This window comes from Pararge aegeria, chromosome 21, assembly GCF_905163445.1.
Source record: "Pararge aegeria chromosome 21, ilParAegt1.1, whole genome shotgun sequence".
Classification (NCBI taxonomy): Eukaryota; Metazoa; Arthropoda; class Insecta; order Lepidoptera; family Nymphalidae; genus Pararge; species Pararge aegeria.
Genome location: NC_053200.1, coordinates 11,451,375 through 11,473,004, shown reverse-complemented (window position 1 = coordinate 11,473,004; position 21,630 = coordinate 11,451,375). Strand labels below are relative to the sequence as shown.

Below are 21,630 nucleotides of genomic sequence, written 5' to 3'. Positions count from 1 at the left end.
AATTTAAAAAGAAATATGTTTATAATGCACAAAAAATATAAAATAAACTATGTGCATTAAAAACACCCCTGTCTCACTATGCCGTTACAAATTAGAGCCTCGGCAGACTAGACACTATTGGGGTGAAATCATATTTGTCGGCATCGACTCGCAATTTTCTTGACGAGGATTTGGAACTCGTATCTTTGTATTTAAAAATCGTAGAAGCGTAGCATTTTCTATTCAATTTTTGTTCTTATACTCAGCTTTTAACGCCAAAGTATGAGAAAGCATTATTGCAACTTGGCTTAACGCAAATAATTCAACAATAAAACCGAAACTAAATCCACAGGACTTCTTACACACTATTTTAACTCTGTCAACTTTCCCAGTGATTTAGCTCTCTATCATATCATGCTGAACGCTTGCGATAGCAGACTATATCAGCCATTGCCTCACAACGTGTATCAGTACGCGTGTATCGTTGAAACCACCCTAAGCGCTATGCGAATCGATGCTTAAAAGTGTGTTTTCTCCCTCACAGTGCATTTGTAACCGCCAGATATATATGGATGTCAAGAAAACGCGATTTCGATCCTACGATAAAATGCAAGGTCGCCAAAACTAGTTGTAGCATCGAGGCGATCGCGTAAGATAAACTTTTGATACCACAATCGAACACTAGGATTTGTTAAAATGCGATACTATAGTGCTCATTAATCACCAATGCTATTACACAAATTCACAAACATTACTGACAGACATTTTTATTAATGATATTGGTAAAATCTGCTCTATATAGGCTATGCAAATTATTTATTGCTGACAAACTTCAACGTGATTCACTTCCTTAAAAATTACAAAATAAGCCCTTTTTAATGTGTTCCTAAATAATAAAACTTTTGTGCAACTTTCTAGACCCCTCTCTTTTGTGAGAGAAGATTACTCTGAAATATTAATAAAATGAAGATGAATGTGTCAGTAAATGATGAATCTGTCTTTGGAAAGAAGTGTTGAAGATAGAATATCTTACTCGCAGTCTCTGTCAGTCACTTTTTGCCAACCGTTTCGATACTATGTTGTTTGTTTGTATAACAATATTGTAGTTTAGAAACATGTTTGTTTAGTTAACATTTTGTAAAGCACTGAGCTAACCTGTACTTAAGTCCCTAAAAAGAACTACACACAGGATTTCGTACCGCAGAGATCAAGGGATTCACAATCCTCAAGCTTGAAAAAAATATTATTAAACAAAAAAGCTATTGCGTCACACGTTGCACGATGTCTAAATCTAAACGCACAAATTGAACAAAGAGTAATGTTTGTGAATAAGGCCATTCAAAATATATAGATTCTTATCTAGCTTATGAGTTAAGACAGTTTAAATGTACGTCGGGCAATGTTCCAAGCTTGTCCCGCAGGCATCACAAGCCCGAGCTTCCCTTTTGTTGACCAACGTACAAGCGGGGCATTCTCTACCCCCTGAAGTTAGGGGTTCGATTTCAGGCCCCCTTTTCGATTTCCCGCACATTTCGCACGCGACTAAAGTGTTTTTATTCAAATATGTGCACGTACCGCACTGCCACTTGTCTCTCTTCGTGTCGTTTTCGTTCACATGCCTTTCGGCGCTCGTTCGGTTTGATGTATGCTCGCGCTCGCCGTTCTGCTTCGGGAGTGATCGGGTGTAGTCGGGCTCGTCGAGTGAGACAACTAGTTGGGCCTTCAAATCGTAATTTCTGTCAGTCTGTTGCCCGCTCGGCGCTGGAAAAATTAACGTTAGAAAGAAACATTTTAAGTGACATCTTACAATAATGAAATTTTTTGATTTGATTTGACCAATCTTATGTGGTTTCTTAGTTTCTATAGCTGTATGAAGTCATCACAAATTTAAATTTTTTTCTCATGAGTTTGAGTAATTAAGCAAAAAACAACATATTTTAATCGAATTATTCGATTATAGCAGTTTTATCTATTTTAGCAGCATTGTACCAAAGACATCCCTTCCTTATCTCGATAACCCGTCTTAAGGCCAGGTGAGATTACCTAGATCGCATTGGCATCAATCCGTTTGATTTCTCAAGAGCCATCATTTCCCACAATTCATCCGCGATACAACAATGTCCAGCCTAATCCCATTTAGCCTTGTCGTGACGGCAGAATCAGAATACGGTGCCACCACCCCTCCTCTTACAGCAGCAGGTGTCGTAATACAAAGTGACTAAGGGAATATAAGGTAGAACAGGCAACAGTGTCCTCTGTGCTACTACTACCGTCTACTGTGATCAGCAACCCTGCGTAGTGATTATAGAAAATGAAGAATACACGATTCTAATGTATAGTACAAGCTTACCTCCGGTGTTCTTCGAACTGTGCGAGTTCGAATTTGACTTGTGCACTCCATTCTCTACTGGTTTGTTCTTCGTTTTCTCCCCTTCAACCGCAACTAGCTTCATTGGCTTCTTAATCTTTTTCACCTCTATCGTACTCGAAACGCTACCATTTACAGAATTCTGCTGCTTAATCACATCTTTCCTATCTTTTACCTCCTTCTTCGACAAAAGTTTAACTTTGTCTGGAGCTATTTTAGGTGTGATTAGACCATCCGATTTTGGGTTGCCTATGGATTCTATTGTTTTCTTCGGTCTCTTTTCCTCGATTTGCTTTTTCGCTTGTTGCCTCGCTCTTTTCGATTCTTGCTCCAGTTTTAGCCTCATCAAATTCTCGTTAACTTTCGCTGTTCTATAAACATCTTCATCGTACGTTCGATCGAGATGTAAAGCTTGGAGACCATCTTCCAAGTCGAGTGTAGTAGGCTGATATTTCGACCTCCGTTCTTCTCTTTCTAACCTGTCCAATGTCCTTGAATCTCTGTCTAATGATTGCGAGAATCCACTCCTACTGTCACCATCGTGGTCTTTGCTGGATAGATTTCTAAAAACATAGTCCCAACTCTCGTAAGTACCCATACCGTCTTCTTTAGCTTTACTTAATGCTGGTTGTGTATCAGATCTGGGTAGACTAGGTAAGGAAACATCACTGTAGCTAGATTTTGGTCGCTTTGAAGTTTCCGCTTTGCTTCTTCTGTGGCTTCTTTCATCTGCATGCCGTTCGAATTTCCCATTTTCATATAACGACGGAGCTTCTAGTTCTATTAACTGTCCCGTTGGTACTGATGGGTACCTATTATATTGAGACATCGGAGGATAACCGTTTACAGGTATATTTGTCGCGTGTTTGATTGGAGCGTAAACTGGAGTAGGTATCATGTATGGAGCTTGAACAGGGTAGTAATAAGGTACAGCTCCATACGGGGTCATCATTGGAACTGGGTTGCATTGCGGAACTGTTACGGGTATGTCTGGATTTATATGCTGCATCGGGTACATCGAATGTGGCGAGACTAAATTCATCATGTATGGGTTTATTACGGGTTGAACGGGTTCCTCTAAGGGCTGGTCTGTGCAGTTGCATTGTGTATTCACTGGAAATTGGGTTTCTAGTGGCCTCCGCTGTTGGTCAGACGTCGTTGCTGGTACATTTGAGTAAATCTCTGCATCTAGAATAACAAAATGCAATAGTTCTAATTTGGAGTAGATATTATGGCGAAGGATATGACCGTCGCAATTGTTTTTATTGACTCAATCTCTCTGGTATAAATTAATTATTCTACCCAATTATGGAATAGTGCCAGCCAATCAGAACGCATTCCGTTGTGCTCTGGATAATATACATTCAAGCTTAATGGATCAGTAAAACATATGAGATGTTCGAATGGGTTCACACTTATTCTGAAATTTTCAGCAACTTGCGCAAAGAACCTAGACGTTTTAACGTTAGCAAGGAAGTAGCTCTACAGATGGATAAAATCTGCCTTATTCCCTCTCAAAACAACGCCTGCTCTGATCACAGTCTTAACACATATAAAAACTAGGACTTTAGTAACATAACATGCTGTCTGCGGAAATGTGAATCGTCAGGAGTAGTGATACAAATTTTTAATTAAGTTCAAACAAATATTTTTGAAAACTGTTAAAAACTAGAACTGACAGTGCCCCAAGTGTAACTTACTACTTAACTGCCAGCTCTTTATATTATTATTGTGTTGTTTTTGTTTTTCATTATAACAAGTCATAACATCCCACAAGTCTTATCACATCTTATCATATTTGGACGGCCGACAGGCGCAGTGGGCAGCAACCCTGCTTTCCGATTCCAAGGCCGTGGGTTCAATTCCCACAACTGGAAAATGTTTGTGTGATGAACATAAATGTTTTTCAGTGTCTTGGTGTTTATCTGTATATCACAAATAATTGTATATATTATTCATAAAAATATTCATCCGTCATCTTAGTACCCAAAACACAAGCTACGCTTACTTTGGGGCTACATGGCGATGTGTGTATTGTCGAAGTATATTTATTTATTTATATTAATATAATGATTACCAACATTGCGCCCAAGTTGCACTACCCTAATATCACTGTTTTTAACGCAGAAAAGTTCGGCATGCTATCGCTTAACGAGCCCATAGACTTACCTTCATTATATCCAGATAATCTAGCCGCCGCAGCCGCGACCGTGTGGACGTACATCGCGCGATCTCTTGCCACGTTAGCCCACGACACTCGCACGCCGTTTCCCCATACGGTTTCCCAGATTTGCGCCATTATCTGCAACAGAAAATTATTGCCTGAAATAAAGCAATTGACGGCCGGATAACACATTGGAAGGACGAACAAGAGTAATCGAAGGGATTTTAAAAGATCGAGACAAAGTCATTTTGACCAAAGAAAAGTTGTATCATTCTTTTGTTATATTATAGCGCCAATACAACTTCATCGCCAAATTGAAATTTTGAAGTAAAACTTCTTTAGGCGCGACTAGGGAGTAACTCAGACTTTTTTCTGACGGAAGTACGATGTCAGACGTCTGTGTATTTTCCGCTATTTAAAAATAATAATTTGGATTGGTCGTAAGTATATGTCATAAAATCCACGCTTCTTGACCTATACGCCAGCTTGTGGCTCGATTTAACGGATCATTTGCGAATAAAAATTCAACAGTTTTAAAAAAAGTATTTTAAATTGCAAAGTTTTTTTTTAAATCTCTAAATATACTTGTTTAATTATAACTTTCGTAATAAATAAATTATTAATAAATTTTAGGCACCCAGAAGAGAGATGCGAAAATTATAAATACCTGACATTCACAGTGAGCAATGAGTGCGTCTCGTGATATAGCAGCCGCCATGTCCGGACAAACGGGCCCTTCGAGAGACAGGCGACCGGACCCGATGGCGCGGTATCCCATCGCTTGCAGCAATGTCTCCGCGCCAACCATATTGGCTTCCACTTCGTGTTTGTAGAAGCCGGAGTATAACTGTTGGAGCATCTCTTATATGAATCGTATTCAAAAGCGGCGGATAATAAAATTCATTAAAAGCCGCCTATACAGTGATGTATTTTCTAGACCTGCAGATGTTCATAGGTGGGGATGATCCCTTGGAAGTCAGGGGGTTAAATATATTTTATTATATTTTTTGTTAGTAACATCTGCAAATTGTCTGCAAAAGGTGCAGAAGTCATTTGGGGGGAGTATAAGCTTTTATAATATGATTCAAAAGGTCATTTTGGACCTACCAATGCATAAGTTTAAACAATGTGTCAAAACACACTTTATGAATGTTATTGTAATTATCATACGATTGATTCATTTCTTAACGCCAAGACTGCTTGGAAGCAGGCTCTCAACTCTCACAAGATAGAAAAGTTCTGAAGATTGTAAACTGAAAAATGATGTTGAAAAAGAGCAATCTGCTGAGTTCCTTGCCGGCTCTTCTCGGTGGAATCTGCCTTCCAAACCGGTGGATGAGTCACTACAGACTGTCTTGATGTTTCTAAAGTGCTTATAAACTAGGCCTACTTGAAATAAATTAATTGAGATTTTTTTTATGTTACGTGTGTACGTATATGACGTATATATTTTTTAATTTTTTAATATTTGTGTATTTGTGTAATGTATATTTATTATTTAAATATTGGTTTGTGTACACCCTAAACCTTCTTCTTAATATAATGAGATCGCTTTAGAGCGATAAAGCCGCCTATTGTACCTTTATTTTCTTTGAATTGTGTTACGCCATTTACAAAGCAATCAATGCTTGGTATTTGGCGTAATAAAAGTGTATTTTGATTAGATTAGATTTGACCCACCCGCTAGCCGCTAACCTGCATTGGACCATGGACCATGGACCAGCGCGGTGGAACAATGCTCTAATCTACAGTGAAAATAGTGCCCAGCAGTGAGACATTAATAGAATTAGGATGATGTTATCACAACTGTCAGGGCGTCTCGAGACACACACGTTTTTTTTTTACTTACCCTTATAACTCTATATTCCTTCCTCCACGGTTGCACAAGGAGGTTTCCCGCGTACCTAGCGATTGCCGCCCAGCCTATTCCCGCTCGGTACGCGCTATAATCCGACAGCTCGTTGATCGTTCGCTGAAACACCTTGCCCGTTTCCACGAGCCCAAACTTGCACTCGTGCGGGACTAACGTGAGGTACTCTAGGATGTAGCCTGGAAAAAAGGGATTGGATTCCTTATAATAGAGCTTCGGGCATAGCTAGTACCATCACCTAGACCAGTTTTTTTGGGATGTTATAAATAGTTGGGATGTAAAAAATCATTATTAGCCCATTCTAAAGGGCACGGGTCTTAGCCCAGAAAGAGAAGGGCTTTGGCCGTAGTCCAACTCGCCGGACAAGTGCAGATTGGAGGACTTCACACGCCTTTGAGAACGTTATGGAGAAATCTCAGGTATGCAGGTTTCCTCACGATGCTTCAGGTATATCATATAAACTATTATTTTAAAATAACACTGCTTTAAGTGATGGTATAGTGAACGCCCTAATACAACATCTGTTAATAGAACTTATTAAAATTTAAATTGCGTTTTGACCGTTTGTCAGAACAATGTCCAATAACATGTTGTATATGCAGTGGCGTGCATAGAGGGTATGCACAGGATATGCAGATGGTATAAAATTAAGAAAATCTCCAATAGGTATGAGTTATAAATACTTAAGGTTAGGCATTGTAAGAGTTATTAAAATTCTATCCTTAAGTATTTATCATTTTACATCATGTGCATACCCTCTATGCACGCCACTGAGTATATGACAACGTATGTAAACGGTATAGCATAAAAACCCGTGCTAGACTTACGCGAGTGTACTTGCACGTGGAAATACGCCAGATTGCAATCTCGCCTATTAAATTCATTCGCATACGATATCAGTTGCTACGGATTGCCAAACGACGGAACGGTCCGTGTATGAACTCTTTAAGACAAAAATACAATAGCAGATTTGGTCCATGGTTGTTTCCTTCTTGTCGGTTATCTAGGCTATCAACCAAGCGCATCTGCGTCAGAGTTCTTATTTATGGTAATAATTGACGGCCTAGTTTAAGATTTTCTAACTACCTACATTATCAAATTCAATCGCGTGAGAGTTTAAATTTAATTCCTTACAATTATTATGGAATCGATGGAGCGCCATCTAGTGACAATGATGTTTGATAATAATTTCCCAGTATTGTAACTGCAAGTGCACCACTTTAGATTCTATGCTAATTGTAGGTAACTTTTAAACGTTAGACAGGTGGGAACTTCGATTATTACCATAAAAAAAACTGGAGCACTACTTTTCGCAGTAAACACACTGAAAACGTCCTGCAAAGTGCCGCCCTGTGTACGTCAACCAGAGGCGTAGTACCTACTACCAGTGGCGTGCATTTCATAGATGCACAAAAGCACTGCCTACTCCAAAATTGATATATAGCTCGTATAGGATGAGAATTTTTGCCATTTTATGCAATTCCCCTGCTGTATGCATACCCTGTAAGGAACCCAGTGCACTCCACTGCCTACTACAGGCACGTGAGGCTTAATTAGGGTTGCCAGACGTTCGGAAATTTGCGGGATTCTCCCGAATTTTTGTATGTCCTCCCGACTCCCGACAAAGCACATAATCTCCCGAAAAACAAGTTCGATAATTTTAAGTTCACATTTTCGTAAAACGAAACTTGCAAACAACACACAAAAAAAATGACAAATACTTATGGCAAGAACAAAAACAATAAACATGCTCATTTGGTTCTTATCTTATGTGTCACAAATACCTACTATGTTTTTTTTCTTATATCTAAAGAGCTATGCAAAAATATGTTTGTTTGCTTAATATATTATGTATAATTAATATTATTAATTTATTTTATTATTTCTCCCGACCAAAGCCCTAAAATCCCGAAAAATTGGTTATTGATCCTGATAACAGGAAGAATCGATCTGGCAACCCTGGGCTTAATACCCTACCTTCAAGCGTCTTCTTCTGCTGAAGTTTTTCCGGGCTGTCGTCCATTTCGAGGTAGCTGTAGTGCGCATCTTCGATGCGACGCCACAGCGCCGGAAGCCGCTCCCGCAGCACCGCATCCCCCATTCCAGCGCACGAACTCATCACCATCACACTAGCGGAACGCATAGGATCGAAATCTGAAACGCAAGCATAATCTCACCTATTATAATCCCTGCTATAACATTATTCTAGAAAATGTCAATGTAAGTTTGTTTGTTACGCTTTCAAGCAAATCTACTAAACCGATCCTCATGAAACTTTGTACACATATTCTTGGAAGTGTTAGAAGTAATATAGGATACTTTTTATCCCGATATTAAGCTCGGTTCATTGGCAGAGGGGATGAAAGTGTTTGACGATTTTACACCATAACTCCGACAAATTATAACCGATTTAAATAATTATTTTTGTACTATAGAGGTTAAAATTTGTGTTTAATTTTGCCCAAACTGTGGTTGGAGATAGAGGACAGAACTCCTCAGCGGACAATAGCAATTATCCTCATTTAAGGCTTAGCGATACTGAATACTTAATTTTTGTTTTACAACTACAACTAAATAAAATCAAAAAACAAAATCAAAAGCAGACGAAGTCGCGGGCAACAGCTAGTTAATAATATTTCAGTCAATGGTCTTTTGGCGAATAGCTTCGACCAACATCTTAAGCTTTCGCTTGGTTGTTGGATCAAGGGTCGAATACAGAAGGCAGTAGTCCTTGAAACGGCGCGTATTGTGAGGAGGTTTCTCACTCTGGTGCCCTGACCGCCGGTTGCTTGGGTACTCAAAAGTATACATTTTTAATAGTGTTTTTTATTTTTCTTTTATAATATCACTGTTTAAGTTTAATTTTCACTGTATCTGTATGTCTGGTGTGTGTGTAATGTAGTGAAGAGAGTGTGTAACAGTGAAGGTGTGTAAAGGGTACTTGGAAATTTAAATAGAATGGATGGTTATGTAAATAATTTAACTAATACAATTTTGAAAGATATTTTCGGTATCGTCATATGATACATTACAATAGTAAACACAAGTAAACACCTTTAACAAATACTTTATTTATAAAATTCTTATAATTATAATAGTCTTATCTAAAATAGTCTTTATTTTTATATAACCAAATAAACAGAATACTATGAAAATTTAATCAAAAATAATAACATTTTGCAATAGTACGTCTCTTGCCACAAAGAAATAACAGTGGCATTAAATCCTACTATTTCCTACTTACTAATATTATAAATGCGCAAGTTTGTATGGATGGATGGATGTTTTTTGACTCTTTCACGCAAAAACTACTGAACCAATTTGACTGAGTTTTGGAATAGAAATAGATTATACCCTGGATTAACAATAGGCTGCTTTTTATCCCGTTAAAATCTAAGGTTCCCGCGGATTCATAAAAAACCAAAAAACCGCGTACGAAGCCGCAGGCAACAGCTGGTATGATAATATGCGCTTACTTAGTACCAAAACCTGTACAACAATATAGGCTATATTGTGTGTATATTAACCTTCATTTACAAACCTACGTTTTTGTAATATGGTCTACTTTCTATAAAATTTCATTTGCAGTCCAGTCATCCACCCAACGTTCTAATGATCTCACTAACGGAAGCTGAAAACACCTTTTATTAATAATTGACCGACTAAACAGATGGACCATCTCATGAAAGTGGAAAACAACCCATAAACGAGCAAAACTTCGCAGGGCATGCATGGAACATGTCCTACAAAATTCCACCTTGTGTCAATCAACCTAAGTCAAAGGTGTTATGCCTCGTGCGCCTGTACACGACGGCCTTCAGACCGGAACACAATACTACTCCGCGGCAGAAAGAAGCACTTCAAAATGTTACTATTTCATAAACTCGAAGATTATAACGATAGATCTCAATTCTGAAAATTAACAAGCAGCCGCGTCAACAATACCTACTCCAGTATGAATATTAACAATACCATGACAACTCTGGTTTTATCGTTGGGGAGTATTAAATCGCGTGTCATTGTGCGCTTCAACCGGCCGAATCGTTGTTCAAATTGTTAGGGGAAAATCTTAGCAATAAAATTGTTTCCAAGACGTTCCTGCAAAAAACTCTATTAACAGAGTTTGGAAAACACTGACCGATTTTTTTTTATTTCTGTCAATAATTAATTATATCAGAACCATCAAATACTACAAAAAAGTCCACACTAATATTATAAATTCGAAAGTGTGCGTTGTTTGTTACCAAGGTCTGGCTGAAGTACTGCACCGATTTTGATGAAATTTGGTACAGTGATAGCTTGCATTATCTTATTCCCTATGAAGGATCCAGGGGATCTTTTAAAAGGGATAAAAAGGGCATAACAGCATAACCGTAAACAAAATTTTGCAACGTAATGGCCCGCATCCCGAAGCCCGACTAATTAAACGGTTTCCGCGGGACAAAACTTTAATTCAAGAAAAACAATTCTTATTTGAGACAAACTGCATCCTATGCTACGTCTGTGCGTTCATTTTTGAATCATACGAAATAAGTCAGTTTCAAATGACTTTCATAAACCACGAAAATAAATAATAACTTCATAAATATGTTATATCTAAAATATAACTACAAGTCAATGTCGTACTACTTTTATGGTAAATCAATCAGTTATCATGAATGCAAATGTATGTGTTTTTTTTTTACATATTTTGTTGTATTTTTTTTATAATATGTGTAATAATTGACGGACCAAGCTGTGCGCCTGTATTCTGATGGTACGTAGAAACCATAGCTCATAAACAGAGGAACACGTCGCAGGGTGTGCATGGACACATTCCCGTGTCCATCAGTGTACACAGTCCATCACACATGTATTCGGTTTTTACTTGTCAAACATCACAGCTCAACAACAGAATAGCTCTTGACAAGCAAAACTAAAATTGCATTGCAATTTGGCACGGAGATATCTCGTATCTTAGATCATTCACTATAACTTATAATGCTGGGAAAACGAACCTTGGGAATTCGCTATTGGATCATTGATATCGCTTTTTTTATTATTAATTCCCTATTGACTGCATTATAATATCCCTATCATGGTGCATTCTCTGAGAAAAACTCTATAAATAAACTTCAAAGATTAAAGTGATTTTTTTGACAATTACTGTATAAGTACGTAAGAAATGAAAACACTAACGTGCAGTATGCGTTTGAGAAATGTCATATTTATTTTCTTATATTTTCAAGAGTGTTGCATGTGTTGTTGTGTCCAACATTACTCAATAGTAGGGCAAAACACAAATTTGCACTTGAAAATGTGTTTTCTGATGTACGATTGGCTGGTCACCCTATCTTATCAAACTGCATTTACAGTAGGTATTGTAAATAAATGCGGTATCAATGGATGTCTGCCATTTAAGTATGAACAGGACAATACCCTCTCAAATGAGTCATATCAATTTCACTGATAGAAAATGTGTTAAATTTATTGGTACAACATAACTATAGTATTCTACTAGCTTATCCTACTATCTTATTAATATTGTAAACATGTAAGATATTGGCCATACAAAGAGATAAGCCTATATGCCAAAATAAGTAAATTGATTCAGCTGACGTAAGGAATAGCTTATACAACCTAAATTCCAAAGGCTTTATTTATAATAGAATTAACAGAAAAACAGTTCTAAAAGGAAAAACCATAACCACAGATTAAAGATAATCATATAGAAGTCCATGCGGTAAGTGTGAGACATGCAAATAAACCTAGTAACAAGTACATAGCCACTCTATACTGTTGAAGAGACATCATAATATGTTTTCTCAGTTGTCAAAATTGGTTGTATTATTTTAAAATAAACAGAAAATTCATCTCCAATTGCACAGACCTCTCCCGTAGGAGTAATATAGTTACAGCTTAAACCAATATGAATTAGCAGTATAGCTGTATGGTTGGTAACATTCACAGATTCCTAAACAATAATTATTTAAAGAGATGGGATTATAATGGTCCGCACACATGGCTTTCCTACTTAAGCAGCAACTTTTAAAATTTCAACTTTCATTTTCTGCCCTTTTTGTTATAAAGATAAAAAGTAAGTATTTTAATATTTATCTGTATTACTAACAAATTTGCTGCCATTTACAAGTATTCAATATAAATATGAATCTAAGCACACAATCTATCTGAACATTCTGAGTTACTAATCATGAACAATGTTTATGTAACGTGATACACATTTGAGTGAGTCATAGATAAGTGAAGAGATAATGTTAATCATTAATATTATTATCATTAGCAGTCAATATATCCAAGAATTAACTAGACTACATAGTTTTTGTTTATATTTTGGAACAAAAATCTAGTTATCAGCAAGGGATTTGGGTTACATTAAAGACTATGCTTTCTAGTTGCCCAATAACTGTATTGTTTGTCTAGCAGTTAGCATGTTCTATTACAGAACACAAGATCCTGTTATTGAAATCCCATTCAGAGCAAATTTGTTTAGTGGTGGTCTTGTCTGTTAAGAAACTTTGATCATGAGCCCAGAGTATTTCTAGGATAGCATGTTAAACTGTATGCCTGGTTATTATCGCTACTGCATTATAGCCATGAGGAGGGCCAATGTTCTAAAGCCCACTTATGATATAGGTTGCCTGTGCTGATATTATTTTATCTATCATTTATAATTTTTCTTTTTTTTTTTTAAATTATTAACAATGCTTAAGAATAAATTAAAAAACACTATTAAAAATTTATAAAAAAAAAACTTCCACCCTCCGCTTGCGGGGCTTTTGAATGCCCAAGCAACCGGTGGTCAGGGCTCCAGAGTGAGAAACCTCCTCACAATACGCGCCGTTTAGTACTTTCAGTTTGAACTATGTAGTTCTAGCAGTAGACACCTTACAAAAACAGGAAAAAAAAGTATAAATGCTTCATCCGTGTGTGTGATAGGCCTATAAGAATATAGAATTTTTTGAATTTTACTTATGATTGTGTTTCATCAACAATATTATTCATTTATGATTGGATTCCTAAGTAACTCTTTTACCATGAATGATTGCCACAACTGAACATGGGAACTGTATTTTGTGGTTTCTCTAGTCCCATGAAGCTTGCATCAATACCACTCACATTATACATTTTAAACATTAATATTATATTTAGCAAAGTGAAGCCACACAACTTAGAATTATACATATACACTAGTGCATGTGTTTTTCCATGTAAAGTAGCTTTTATCTATAAGAGTTACTTTTAATTGCATTCCTATCATTTAAATCTGTAAACAAAGAAACTATAAATACTAGAACACCATTTATTAATAATTTATTCAGTAATAACATGTTGCCAATATGTAAATAATAAAGCACAAATGATATGCGTTTAACACGTTAGTGACGCTTCTAATTATCGCTAATGATAAGCAATTAAGCAACTAGCTCACCTTGCAGGAAGACATTATTGCCTGGACGACAAAATATATTCCAATCTTGTATGCGATTCCCATGCACCGAAACTAGAGCGGACAAAAATAGTTTACCAAAAATAACAAAGAGTAATGAACTGATTTTCACATACAATTTTAATAAGACTTATTATCACGCGTAAGCACTTCTATGATCAATTGAATTGATAAAATGTAACTTCATGGGTTCATTATGAATTTCATCAGGAAAAATGGTAAAACAAAATTGAGAAAATATTGTTTTGACGTTTCACTGCGCGATAGAGTAGACGTAAAACGACAGCAAATTAAAATTTAGTGATGCCCGTTAAAATCGGTAATCGTATAAAACCGGCACTAGTTTAATAAGTGCTGCATTAATGTTTAAATTCTTTTAAAAACAGCAATCATTCGCACTGTTTGATACAGCAAGGTTTAAGCAAAGCAATGATGGGAGCTTACATAAATGTGATCGCTCTGTTTACATTTATCTGAGTTTTTAATTTATCAACTTCGACGCCACGGCAAGTGGACTACTAGAAAAAACAAAACAAAGCAGCGGTACAGTGCACCGGTGGTGCGATGCGTTGCAGTGTATACGATACTAATTGTATACACCACAGCGCACCGCATGCAGTTTTTTGAAAATAACTTTAGCGCATAAAAACCAGACGAGAATAAATAATTTTCTGAATGAAACATGTTTTGCGGCGGAAAGAAATATTTCCCTCGGAACACTATACTTTAAGAGCATTGTAAGACTTTAATTTGTAAAACTTATATATTCGAAACGCGATAACTTCCCTAACAAGTTATTCCTTAGACCTCCTTAGACTAACTGACCATCAGATGAGACTACAGTAAAAAAAAAATATTTTTAGGTAAACCATGATTTAATACGTTATAGCAAACTTCTTTACATGAAAAAATTACCATTTTTTTTCTTATCTCGTATTTAAATTTTAAACTAATTCTAAACCTTTTTATGATAAATATCACTGTCATCACACGTTTTGTCCTGTGGCTCAGTAAAAGTCACTAAAATTAAGTGCTTTTCCTAATTCCAAGTTTCACAGGATCTGAAGTACAACATTTTGGGTCTATTTATTTACGTCTATTTTTTTATAATAATATAAATTGAAATATAATTATGGTTAAATACATTTTATTTATGGATCCAATAAGACAAGAGGAGATTGAAACGTTTTACAAAGCCCGTACTTTTTATGATTTGTGAATATAAAACTACGAATATATAATTATTTTTTAAATATATTTTTACAGGCTTGCCAAATACATAGAGAGTATTACAGAGGATATCCAAAACGTTATCATCCAGTCACATATTTCAAGGAACCAGAATATACGTTCCAATGCCCATCTGAAATTTCTCAGTTAGTGTCTTTAATTAAACGTATGCTTCACGTAAACGTTTTGTTAAATAGTTATAATCCTTACTTTTAGGACTGTGATTTTAAAATAATAATGCTTTAAGCGATGACAGTTATTCCTTGGTGAATCATTAATAGCCTATAACAGTCCACTGCTGGACTAAAGGCCTCCCACGACAGGAGGGTTTGCCCAATCACCACACTGGGCTGGCGGTCGCAGTAGATGGCAATAGTAGGACAGAGAACGCTGCTGCCCTTTCACCGTTAAAGTCCGTTAGCCTTGTACGACATCCGCGGAATGAAAAGGGGTGTTGATAACTATATGCCGATCTGCCGTTACCACACGGCACAAAACGCTGACACCCCGGTGAATTTTAATCACAAAATACTGATTATATAAAAGAGGAACTGCTTAGTATCTTCTCGGTAAATTTCAAATCGATTCTATTTTGGTCTATAAGTCTATAAATGAGTTACAGCAATGTACTGGACGAATCATCATCACCAACCCATTAACAGCCCTCTATAGGGCACGAGTCTCCTCTCAGGATGAGAATGGTTAAAGTCGTTGTCTACCACGCTGACGAAGTGCAGATTGGTATACTTCACACGCCCTTGTTGATGAAAGTTTTTTTTTGACAGTACTAATATTTTTTTCTATGAACGTTAAAATTTTATTCTTCTTTTTTACAGAATGTATCTAAGTTACCCATCATTCCACGTAAGATACAAGATACCAGCAATTATGGCATCATCTGCAAAACGAACGTCTGATTTCCCTCCACTACCGAATCGATGTCTAGGTGCTCGATATAACAAAGCCGCTTGCAAAGCCTTTGTCAGATAAAAATATATTTAAAAAAAACAAATGCTACGTATACATAAGTACGCGCGATTAAAGTTAGGCTTTTTTGGAATAATACGAAAAATATTTAATTTGCACGCTAGAATTTTTATTTCATTTTTAAAATTATGAATTATTATCAAGTCTCGTGAAAGATCTTTGTTATTTATAGCAAACAACCAAAGCACTACAAAGCTTAGAGGTTACGACTTTGGCTTCACTTTTGGGGGCCCGAGTTCGAATCCAAGCACGTAACTTATGGGTTTCTAAGTTATGTGTGTTTTAGCTCCGATGGTGAAGGAAAACATCGTGAACATGATGCATGCCTGAGAATTCTCGATAATGTTCTCAAATGCGTGTGGAGTCCACCAATCCACACTTTTTTGTATCTATATCCATTTATTTATTTATTTATTTATACTCTTTATTTGCACACAAATAAAAATACAAAAAATGAATAAAAGAAAACACAGACAGAAGAAGTATACAAAAGGCGGCCTTATCGCTTTGTAGCGATCTCTTCCAGGCAACCTTAGGATAAGGAAAACAAAAGGATAACATACTGCAGGTTGTGCATATTAAAAAAAAATACATACTAATAACTACATACTAATACTTAAACTAGATTACACAAATAAAATAATACATAATAAATTAAATATTAAAAAATAAAAAATAATAATAAACTAATATATACTATAACATATCATAAATACATTAACACCAGTAAATACTATTACAAGTCGTCTTCAATGCAAACTATAGTGGTTTTTGACAGCTTTCTTAAAAATACAAAGTGTCTTAGACTGCCTTATGTCTATTGGGAGCGCATTCCATAGCGTTATGGCTTGCACTGTAAACGAGTGCTCATAGAACTTAGTTCTATGAAAAGGCATACTCAGAGTCAGCGCGCGACACGATCTTAAATCCATTGTATTTTACCCTGGGACATCTCATACTGTCATTGCGTTTGTATCCTCTTTGATTGAAAGTTCAGTTTCGCCTCGGAGGTTATTAATTAAATTGTTCAGACATTGATATTGCACGGCTAGAATTTTTGAAATTGTAATGTGCTTTAATAAAGATTATTAGGCAGGGTATAAAAATTATATCCCCCGGTTATATACCCTGACAAGGCATACAATTTATCTTATGTGTATTTGGACATAATTTCCACTTGTGCGCCAATGCTCAGAGAGTTAGGAGGAGGAAGAAGGTAACATTTTATCCTCTCCCCGAGGAGAAAACTATCTCCCACAGCTGTCTCTTGCCCATGCTAGCCGTACTGGATTCAGTCCTTAAGTCCAATATATTGTAAAATGTATGAATACAAAGAGGACGCATAACTTTATTAGTACAAACTTATTTAATTATTCTGTGCTTGACACTTCATTTTTCTAAATAGCGTAAATTTGTTTTATTTTTGTGCCGCCAAATGTCCAAAATTCCAATTAAAATGGACATATATTTCGTCGATAATGGAAGGCTAGATGAAATCGAAACATTTTATGAAGTAAGTAAAACCCAAAAAAGCAAGAGCTAATTTACCTTCCTGAAACGATAGTAACATATTCAAATATGATTACAATTATGTATCGAGGGCTTCTGGAAGAATTTTTTTTAGAGATAAACTTATCTATCGTAGGTAAAGTTGGTTGTACCTACTTGTCCTCCTGTACTGTTTAGTGTCAATTTTAATTTTAAGTTTGCTAAATAAATAATTATTTAAGGCTGATACCGCCTTATCATTATAATAGAAGCGTTAGTTAAAAAAAAATCTAGAATTGCGCAGGGCTGCAAATTACGCGGGGTGCAGGTTATATAAATTGTGCGAATTGGTGGACACCTTTGAGAACATTGTGGAGAATGGAGGCATACAGGATTTCTCAAGCACTTCACACACGGCAGCTATAATGTATTAATGTACATTACATCCTGGAATGTAAAGCTTTAAATTATCTTAACGCACACACATGTAATGTTATGTATCTTTCCCTTGATTCCATTGGTATACGTCTGGATTGTCGCACTTTCCAACTGCTAAGGTGTTATACAGAGTGTGGGTAGTTTTAATAAATAAATAAATATACTACGACAATACACACATCGCCATCTAGACCCAAAGTAGTTTGTGTTATGGGTACAAAGATGACTGACGATTATATTTATGAATAATATAGATACATAAATAATAATAATTTACAGATAAACACCCAGACACTGAAACACATTCATGTTCATCAAAAAAACATTTTCCAGTTTTGGGAATAGAACCCACGGCCTTGGACTCAGAAAGCAGGGTCGCTGCCCACTGCTCCATTCGGCTGTTCAATGTTGTAATAATATGGATCTGTCGAGATACTTATTACTAAATTAAATCATATGGTGAATTATCCGACGAAATATTTTGTGATTATCTTCTTGGTCTAATTAACACAACAACAGTGGAAACAGATTGACTGGCTGTACCTTAGGACTGTACTATTTGTGTCTCTGTATATAACATAAACATTTTGAGCATCCTTTTCGAAGAGAGATGTTTAATAATATACGGAAATGTATTGAGATGTATTAAGATCTATCGAAATATAAATGTATATTTTCGTATCGCTTTGCATCTTAAGATACGAAGGTACATATAGTTGTAATGTATACATTATAGTTGTCGTGTGTGGTCTCATGACGATTTCTATGGAAAGATGTGATGAGATGTATTGTGCTATAATATACATCTTTATATTATAGCTGCCGTGTGTGAAGTCCTTCACACTGTTTTCCTTCGCCGTTGAAGCAAGTGATGTTTTAATTGCTTAAAGCACGTAACGTACAAAAGTTAGAGGTGCGTGCTAGGATTCGAACTCGGTCCCCCGAAAGAAAAGACGAAGTCCTAACCACTAGGCCACTACCGCTTACACATTACTAATAAATAGTAATTTACTATGTGCAGGCTTGTCAACGGCACAGGGACTATTATAGGGGCCACCAAAAGTCATACCACCCTTTGCTATACTTCAAAGATCCAGAGTATACATACCAATGCCCACCTGAAATGACCCCGTAAGTTATACTAAGTAATTTAAAATATTTAAAGCTAATACTTTCAACGATCAAATGTCGTCGCCAAAACGGGTTTTAAAATTGAAGAGTGGGAAAAATTATTACTTGTAGTTGAAAAGTTACTAATCAGGGTGCTCGCACAGACGATGCCCCAAAGCTATTATCGGAGGATTTTAGTCAGGGCTACTAGCTTTAAGACCTCGTCGGTGCTTGCATCTGTGTGAGTGTGCTGTTTCAAACGTTTGTTTGTAGTTTCCATACTGCCTTAATATATTGCACGCCTCATAAGCAAAGCGTTGGGGTGGGTATTATTGTCAGTTTACGCACACCGAGTTATTCTCCAACTTATAATGTCACTTTTTTTATTCTTAATTGCTTTTATAAGTAAATATAAATAGACAAATGTTGAGAAAAAACACTATTTTTAACACTTATGATATATTTGAAATCTCTTTTTATTATTTAAAGTAAAAAAAAAAATGTTTAAAAAAGTTCTGTCTTGGACGTCCGTATGTCTGTATGTGCGGATCCCGTATCTTGTGGTCACGATAACGAGCGAAATACTTCACTATATTATAGACTTTAGTGTTTTGAGGAATAGAAGCCTATTACTTTTCACGGTATAATTAGATGTAGTTTAATTATTATTTACAAATAATATCAATTTTATTGAAATGAATGAGATTATGAGGCGTGCACTTTTGGAATTTCCAACTATTTACTGTGCCGATAGCGTGCCATCTTGTACTATGAGGAGTAGGATATGGGCATAGGTTTTGTACGAAAATGAAAAATAGCTAACTGTCTGATAAGTTGCGGAATACGGGGTACATTACAATACCTAGTACCTAGGTACCTAAATTATAAAAATCTGAAAATCTAAGGTGTAATGTTATAATGACATTTTGTAATTATTAGCACAAAGCCTATGTCTTATTGCAACTGTTAACTGGGGAGAGCACTGATAACTATCATAAGAGTTTATACTCAGTTTAGTTAACAGGGCATCTAGCTTATTTTATAGTTAAGGTTTGGTTACCTGTTTACATTGTTTTTTAGAAAAATAAATTATTATTATTATTATTATTATTATTATTCTATCATTTATTGATTTTCATTTTTTTTTATTCTTAACAATGTTTAAAAAAACAAAAAACACTATTAAAAATTTTTAAGAAAAAAAACCACCCTCCGCTTGCGGGGCTTTTGAATGCCGAAGCAACCGGCGTTCAAGGGCTCCAGAGTGAGGAACCTCCTCACAATACGCGCCGTTTCAAGGACTACTGCCTTCTGTATTCGACCCTTGATCCACAACCAAGCGAAAACTTCTTAAGATGTTGGTCGAAGCTTTTCGCGAGAAGACCATTGACTGAAACGACGATCGGAACAATAACTGTCGACTCAACATTCCACATGGCGGTAATCTCGTGAGCAAGGTCCAAGTATTTAGATACTTTTTCCTTTTCAGCTTTCACCAGATTATCGTCATGTGGAATATTAATGTCTACAATTATTGCACGGCGCACTGATCGATCGACTAGCACTATATCAGGTCTATTAGCTGTAATATACCTGTCAGTGATAATCGTTCGATCCCAGTAGAGCACTGCACTGCTATTTATGTATTATTATTATTATTATTATAATGGCAGCCTTATTACTCGTAGTGGTCTCTTCGAGGCATCCGCTAAATATATGGAGACCAAGTAGTAGAGACGTAGTAGTAGTAGTAGTAGTAGTAGTAGAGCTTTTTGTAATAGAGCTCGTTCGGTAAAGTACTACCGCCATGCTTATTTGGCACTTTGAAGGACTTTTTCCTTGCATGCTCTGGTTAAAGGCAATGGTTTTCCACTAATCCTCACTTATCTACAATTATTGCTCAATTAACTTTTCTCGGAGTATAGCAAATTAAGCTTAATGTTCGTGGTATATCATGGAAGTCCGTAACGTATCCACTGCTTCTATCCAACCTTCATTTATTACTATAAAAATAAAAAAAACGAAGTTGCGGGTAGGTACTACATTCCTTTTATGAAATTTTAAGTTTCTGTGTTTATTTTAGGACATATCTCTCTTTCCCGATGTTCCACGTGAAGTATAAGCAGCCTATAGTGTTGCCAGTTGCGGGCCGTACAAGCGGTTTACCTGCCTTACCAGATCGCACTCTCGGGGGCCGCTACAATAAAGCTGCTTGTAAAGCTTTCATCAGATAGACATCAGCATCATATCCGAAGTTATGAAATAAATTGAAATTAAAAAATCTCCCGAGTTTCAATATAATGTACTTTATTCTACTAGACAAGGCCTTTTATTTGGTGCCCATATTAGAGGATGTTGTAAAAAAGGGATCATTTTGCTGCGGGATGCATCGTGGACCGATTTTCATCAAACATACCCGAACAAGAATACCGAAAAACACTCCCGATTGATTTACCTTTCAAACAAAATCAAAATTTGGTTCTTCCGTTCGGGAGCCACGATGCCACAGACAGACACACACAAACACACAGACACGTCAAACTTATAAC

The 21,630-nt window shown here is 36.3% G+C and overlaps 2 protein-coding genes across 3 annotated transcripts; one reads left to right on the top strand and one right to left on the bottom strand.

Moving 5' to 3' along the window:
* Positions 1 to 83: 83 nt before the first annotated feature.
* Positions 84 to 14,073, bottom strand: LOC120633240. 2 transcript variants are annotated; one of them, XM_039903395.1, is made up of 8 exons: positions 13,945 to 14,073; positions 13,811 to 13,882; positions 8,359 to 8,535; positions 6,361 to 6,560; positions 5,179 to 5,358; positions 4,517 to 4,649; positions 2,330 to 3,535; positions 84 to 1,740 (listed from the first exon to the last, which is right to left on the bottom strand). In XM_039903395.1, the coding sequence occupies exons 3-8, from the start codon at positions 8,522 to 8,524 to the stop codon at positions 1,361 to 1,363; spliced, it is 2,265 nt and encodes a 754-aa protein (XP_039759329.1). In that variant the 5' UTR covers positions 8,525 to 8,535; positions 13,811 to 13,882; positions 13,945 to 14,073; the 3' UTR covers positions 84 to 1,360. The 2 variants fall into 2 exon arrangements, with proteins under 2 accessions (XP_039759329.1, XP_039759328.1); XM_039903394.1 differs by having other exon boundaries at positions 13,811 to 14,073.
* A 3,397-nt stretch (positions 14,074 to 17,470) lies between these two features.
* On the top strand, positions 17,471 to 21,364 carry LOC120633190. The gene is made up of 3 exons (XM_039903327.1): positions 17,471 to 17,558; positions 18,993 to 19,102; positions 21,165 to 21,364. The coding sequence occupies exons 1-3, from the start codon at positions 17,481 to 17,483 to the stop codon at positions 21,313 to 21,315; spliced, it is 339 nt and encodes a 112-aa protein (XP_039759261.1). The 5' UTR covers positions 17,471 to 17,480; the 3' UTR covers positions 21,316 to 21,364.
* Positions 21,365 to 21,630: the final 266 nt, after the last annotated feature.